The sequence below is a fragment of the Alligator sinensis genome, unplaced genomic scaffold, assembly GCF_000455745.1.
Source record: "Alligator sinensis unplaced genomic scaffold, ASM45574v1 scaffold31_1, whole genome shotgun sequence".
NCBI lineage: Eukaryota > Metazoa > Chordata > Crocodylia > Alligatoridae > Alligator > Alligator sinensis.
Genome location: NW_005841884.1, coordinates 1831414 through 1838428, shown reverse-complemented (window position 1 = coordinate 1838428; position 7015 = coordinate 1831414). Strand labels below are relative to the sequence as shown.

General features: G+C 43.9%; 1 protein-coding gene across 1 annotated transcript in view; it reads right to left on the bottom strand.

Moving 5' to 3' along the window:
• Window positions 1-7015, bottom strand: part of TMCO1 (transmembrane and coiled-coil domains 1) — a 26124-nt gene that overhangs the window by 18063 nt on the left and 1046 nt on the right. The window contains exons 2-3 of the mRNA XM_006017721.3: window positions 4629-4706; window positions 182-241 (exon numbers count right to left, since the gene is read on the bottom strand). Of these exons, the coding sequence (XP_006017783.1) occupies window positions 182-241; window positions 4629-4706 (138 nt within the window). The remainder of the gene's footprint in view (window positions 1-181; window positions 242-4628; window positions 4707-7015) is intronic.

Sequence of the window (7015 nt, the reverse complement as noted above, 5' to 3'; positions counted from 1 at the left end):
GAGTAGCCGTGCCCAGGGAGTCATAGGCAGCCTCCCAATTATATATATATTCCAGCAAGACGTGGCGGGCGAGAATTAGAGGGTGCCTTGGGCTGGCCTGACACGGAGCGAGGGACCTCAAGGAGCACACGGCCCTCCGCGAGGACCCCGCCATGACACACACATCTCCTACAGTTCTTACCTATTTTCTTTTTTTGCTGTCGGCCTGCTGATTCAGTTATTGTTTCCTTCTTCTTCTCCACTGCAAAGTGCAAGGAAAACATTGAATCACTTTCACATAACCAATGGAATTAAGTTACTGACTGTTTTCCTTTCCCAGATGGAAATACAACCAAAACCTCCAAAAGAATAGAGGCGGGAAGAGAAAGGAAGCAAGCCGATACTGACACTGTAGTAGTTAGTATCTAACCTATCACATAACCTAATTATCATTAGTGGTTAGTAGGACTGTGAAGACCAGGAAGCTATTGTGAGCACAGATCCTAGATGAGGGACAGGGAAATTTCAAAACCCCAGACTTTAAAGCTGACCAGAGACAAGCTCATTACACTGTTAACCAAGTGATCAAGTACCATTTTGGCTCCAACAGCCTTGGCTGATTTGTCATAATGAGTTGTACTTTTGATTCAGCAAGCATGATGAAAAGAGCTTTACAAGGAAAGCTCTGACCCCAGCCATCTACAGTGGGAAGTAGAATACAGGGTGGCCTGTGTTCTTTTATATCCCCTTCTTGTAGGCAGGCATTCCCAGCTGAAGTGCTGCCCCAGCAGTCTGGCACAACCTGCTCCATTCTTGTTCATCTTCCAATTAGGACAGAAACATTTCCAAAATCTTAAAGTACACCCCACCCCAGCATCCAATAAATGGCAAGTCTAAATTTAGTTACAACAGCCACCAGAAAGCCAGCCTAGACAGGAGACTCCACAGTCATCTGCAAGCAGCATGCAGTATTGCTGCAGGCAAAGTCAACAGATGTTCACAAAGCTGAGAGCTGACCTGATGAGTTTATGCTGTGACCCAGCAACTGTGCTTTTCAAACTACAAATGGAATTGTAATTGTAGCATATAGGTTTTGGACATGTATTTAGTCAAATTTTAGGGAACTTATTGCCCTTGATCCATATATAAAGACATCCCAAAGCTTTGGTGAAAAACTCTACAATTTGAAGGCACCCTTGCCCAACATTCTCAGAAAGCAAAAGCCAAGTTTTAATTTAAGGCTTATCTAGCCAACTTTGCTATATTAAGATAGGTTGATGAAAGCATGGGGTGCAGCCTAATGAGCAATAAGGGCCCATTTTGAATCACATACATGTTCCTTGCATATCTTAGCATTTTTACTTTACCAATAAACCCCATTATTGACACTGGCTGGCTCTATAGAATCAGCTTTAGAAGCCTAGGCACCAAAGATTTCTCACTTACATTTCAGACATCAACTCCATTTTAATGTCAGAATCATTAACTCAGGTGATAGCTGAAGCAAAAAATCTGTAATACTGGAAGGGTGGGTTGGCATGCAGCAAAAAACAACGTTACAACCTGTAAGCCAATCATACAGTATTGCAAAGAAGTACCAACTAGAGGTGCACTGATACACTGATCCAATATCGGATCAGTACCGAGATAAAGAAAATTGGCTGCGTCGGAAATTGGTCTGATGGGACTGATAATTTGGCCAATAAATGCCTGTGCATGCATGCAGCCACAGCGCAGCACGCAGGCAGCTAAGAGCAGACCCCTGCAGCGTAGACAGCTGTGTGCAGCTGGTAAGTCCACTGTGGTAGAAGAGGAGGGGGGAGGGAAGGGATGTGGGGGGGGTGCAGATCAAGGACCCCTGCGGTGAAGGAGGGAGTTGGAAGGGGCTGCCCAGCCAGGATGGGGCAGGGGACAGAGCCTTGATCCCAGTGCCGCCACCACCGTGCACCCAGCACAGCCCCAGCTCAACGCCCCATCCCCACCCCCACACCAGGAAGAACTGGGGCTGCATCAGGTGCGCAGCAGCAGCACTGGGAGCAGGGCTACAGTGAAATTTGGGGGTGGCTGCAGCCCCTCTCCCCACTCTGAGACCCGCCCCCTCCAAGAAGAGCTCAGCACAACCCTGGCTCCAGCCCGCAGCAGCAGCCCACCGCACACAGATCCCGGTGGCAACACCCCCCATGCCTCCTGGGGTGTATGCAGCAGCAAGAGCTGCCCTCCCCCCCCCCCAATAAGCTCCATCCCACATTCTGCCCTGTCATGGTGGAGCAGCACCTGCCCCCATCCCCTCCCTCCCTCCCTGCAGGGGGCCTTGATCTGCCCCCTCCAACCCTTCCCTCCCCCCTCCCCATCCACCACAATGGACTTACCAGCTGCACATAGCTGTATTGGAAATTGGATCAGTATCGGCTGATACGCCTCCTTAAAAATCGGCTATCGATATTTGCCCCCAAAATTTCTATTGGTGCACCCCTGGTACCAACCCAGGCACACGTATTCATCTGCTCCTAATGTACTGAAGGGGTTAAGTGAAGTGTACTAATCCATAAAACAACTATTCCTCAGGTGAACAGGCCAGGAGCTTATGCAAGTTTGCTCAGCAAGGCCATCGGGAGAATATAAAGCCCTGAACAATACTATTTCTACTGAAGTTGTCATTGCAGCCATGCCCCAAGATCATGCAACTTTACCACTGCCACATTACCAGACTTACACCTTGCAACCTCTGCATGATCAGTTCTGAGGCAGGCTTGTGCCATTTAGCACAAGTATGTTTATGGAGAAAGATTCAGGAAGGCATTATAATAGCCAACTTTTTCTACCTTTAAGACATACTGCAAGTCCAACTTGTTTTCTCAAGCCACAAGAGATTGATAAGACTCTGGCAGGAGCACTTACTAATATTCAGTGTGGTTTTTCCTGGTATGGATATGGAGATTAATAGTGGCAGGGCAGTCTATCTTACAGATTCTCTATTTAAGAGTGGCTACTGCCTGGCTAGGAACACATAAGTGTTCTTTTTTAAATGGATGCATAGATAATCTGTAACAAACACTAATCAACTCTGAAATTTTACCTCATGCATTTTGTTCTCATATTTCCCTCTAGATATCATAACTACAAAATTAGCAACTAGTTTCCACCTGCATGCGTGTCCCAACTTTACTACAGCTTTGAGATAACCTTGATATATTGTAAGTCTTTCTAAGACTTTCGAGTAATCAGAGATTAGTTCATACCAGTTTCTTACCTATCTCACAGCATCCAAGCCAGTACCGGTGCAGAGAAACAAAATAATTCTATTTGTTTACCTAAAGTCCTCACTGATTCAATGTAAATTTTTCACCTGTCTGTTCCTATACAGGTATAAATTACAGCAGTTTAACTCCATTTATACCAGTGTAAGACCAGCCAGACAAAATGGTTACAGTAGTTCAGCAGACATATGATTCATTCTGAGCAGCAAATCACTGCTCCCTGGCCCATCTTTAATAAAATTTAATTATACATCTGTCCATTGCCTAAAACATTACCATTCATCTTCTGCTGGAATGTCAGTTACTTTGGTAACTTGCAGTCCTGGGCCTATGCCTTCCCTCTAGACTTCTGCCAGGAGAACTCCATCAGCTGGGGTCTAAAGAGCTGCAACCCCATAGAAATGCAAGAGAAGCCCCTAGTATTGACAGTTACATCAACAGGTCTGCCCACTGAAGGCTTACTTCACACAGGGGAGGCCTGGAATAAACAATACCAGCAAAAGACACAGTTTTGTTAGATTAATCTGTGTCCCCATTTTGCCTTTCCACACCTGTAAAACACTCATGGGGCAGACATGAACCGTATTTCATCCATGGCTACTCTGCTTTCTCTAGGGTTTTGTCTACACGGGAAAGGTTCTGCAAAGCAAGGCAGAGTGTGAATTCTGCAGTAGATCCACTGTGGAAGCAAGCCCTTACTGAGGGAATTAGCATAGGAGTATGTATAGGCCAAGCTTGAAAGCTCAGCTCACTTAACTCAGTGCTTTGGCTCCCCACCATTAACTTCTATTTTGTGTCTTATGATTCTTTGCTCTCTTCTTCCCTCCATTTCCATCACTCATTTCCTTTCCCCCTCTTACTGCACTGGAGTCACCTCTCCATTCATTTCCTAGTTCCTTCAAGTCCCCTCTAGATAAAGAAGATGCACCAGAATAACTAGAATCCATTTGCAGACAGAGGTATTTAGCAATGTTAGTCTAAAGACAGGCAGAAGGCAGGGTAGAATGGCACCTTCTAGACTAAGTAATTCAGGCAGGCGTAAGCTTTCACTACCAATAGCTTGCTTCATCAGAGGCTATTAATCAAAGCATCTGTAAGGTGCCACTCCATCCTGCCTTCTCCAAACCATTTAAAAACAGGTTTTTCATTTACACTGGTGCAAATTCTGTATGTTGGTCTCAACTGAATCAAGATGTTTACCTCCCCTCAGAACAGAACTACACTGCCCATGCTGTTAGGTTCCCAAGAACTCTAGGGTGAAGCGAAGAATCCTAGAAGCAAAAAGGACACCAGGAACATCTTGCAGAAAGAAGACCCTAATGTGAAAGCTCCTGAAGCAGGACAGGATGAGCAAATAAGCAGCAGCATATTATTGATTTAAAAAGCACTTACATTTTTTGCTCTGTTTTTCCACTTCAGCTTTTAGTCTTTTGTATTTGTCTGTTCTGTAAACTAGCACCCATGTTATACCTGAAAAAAAAAAAAATCACACAAAATCAGTAGGAAGGTTAAATGCTCTCAAGACAAATACAAATGACTGTTACATTTGCAATGACTTGGTGAAGTCTATGAAAAGCACACTGCAATGGGGTAAAATAGAATCCTGTAAACCACCATGGAGGCACTCAGCTGTTCTCCTTTAAGCTTTCATTGGCTATGATGCCTTCAAAAACTTAAAAGTTAAGCTGATGGCACAGTGAAACTGCTGGCAATCCTGCTGACTGAGACAGTCTCTCTTTTTTTTCTGCTCCCCATCTATCCATATTCCCTGGACTCTCCATATTCACCCGTCTCCTGTTTTCAATTCTACATTTTTGGAGCAGGGAGTTGTGTGCAACTTCTTATTTCCTGTTTTCACTTTTCACTGCAAAAAGGAGTACTGAAACAGGATGAGTTCCCTCACAATACACCAACACAAATAATTATTAATTCTAGGGCACAGAAATATAGAAATGTAGGGAAGAGATCTCAGATCATCCAGCCTACCCCTTGCACTGAGGTACAATCAATCATACTTATGCCATACCTTGCAGGTATGTGTCTAAAGCAGGGGGGCATGGCCTGTGGGCCAGATCTAGCTTGTGGAGATCCCTACGGATCTGGAAGTTTGTGAGGGGCAGGGAAGTGAAGACAGTGTTAACTGCCACAGCTCTGGGTGATGACACTATTCCCCTGATGCCAAATTTCTAGACCTCCCAGCAATCCTAAACAGTCATGGGGAGCCCCGTGGACCAAATGACAGGCTCATGAACCAGCATGCAGGGGTGTTTTACAGCTGGATCTGCTGTGTAGGGTCTGGGCCAGCATGCAGGATAGCTCTGAAGCTGGATCTAGTGCATAGGGCTGGTCTGGCATGCCAAGTCACACCTACAGACCAACCCTGCGCTGTATCCAGCCTGCAAACCAACTCTACACACAGGATCCAGCCCATGGTCTGATCCCATGCTACTCATTCAACATGCAAGGGCAGATGGGTTGAGCACCACTGGTCTGAAGTACTTTTATTGCCTCCCAGAAAGGAGATTCCACAACTTATAGGCAACCTGCTCCAGTCCTTCACCAAAACTATTATAAAGGGGTTTTTTTTCTTAATATTAACATGAAATTAACTTCCTTTTCTCCTTCCTCCAGAGCCTATGTAGAACAATTGCTCATAGTCCTCTTCTATAGTGACCTTTTACGTTTTGGAAGATTTATATTCCACCCTTTCTTCTCTCCAGATTAAGAGAAACCCAGTTCCTTAAAACTGTCCTCTTATGTTTTCTAAACCTCTTGACATTGTTTTCCTCTGAACTTTCATTTCTTTATGCTTTTCTTAGAACAAAGTGTGGACATAGGATTCTCCTGTTAATACAGTCCAAAATGAGATTCCCCTTTTTTGCAAATGCATCACAATATTGACTCATTTCATCTTGAAATCTATTTTACAGAGCTTTTATTGTCATACTTCAGACAAGATAGTTATTTCTCATTCTGCATTTGTACATTTGATTTCTTTTTCCCCACATGAAGTCTTTTTATTTAATTCTACCCTGCCATTTTTAAACCATCTTTTCAATTTGCCAGGGTTATTTTGAATTCTGATCCGGTCTTCCCAGATACTTGTAATTCCCCCACCTGCATACTGTCATTTTCAAATTGCACAGGAGTAGTCCTATTCCATCCTCCAAATCGTACGTGAAAATACTGAAAACTGGACGCAGGACAAACCCTTGTCAGACCCCACATCAAACATCTTCCCAGTTTGATAGTGAACCAGTGATAACTACTCTGATAGTGATTTTTTTCAAACAGCTGTGCACTCACAATACAGCAATTCCATCTATACCAGAATCCCCCCAGTTTGCTTATGAGAAACATGAAAGTCTTAAAAGCCTTACTGAAGATAAGAGGCATCACATTTTCTGCATCCTACTTATCCACGAGACCAGTTACCCAGTCACAAAAAAAATGTATTCGTTTGACAAAAACCTGTTTGACACAGCATACTGTCATCTTATCTTCTCTCTATTTGTAAATGTATTGACTGACGATGTGTTCCAGAATCTCTCCAGGAATCTAAACTGGACTCAGTGATCTAGATCTTCCACATCTTTTTCAAGAGGCAGATACTATATTCATTCTTCTCCAGTTCTCTGAGACACTCCTATCCTTCATGAGTTTTCAAAAACAGCTGCTAAAGTGATCACAGCTTACTGCAAATAGTTCCTTACAAAACGCAGAGTGAATTTCTTCAGGCTTGAACACATCTAAATTTACCTAAGGAGTGTTTATGTTGT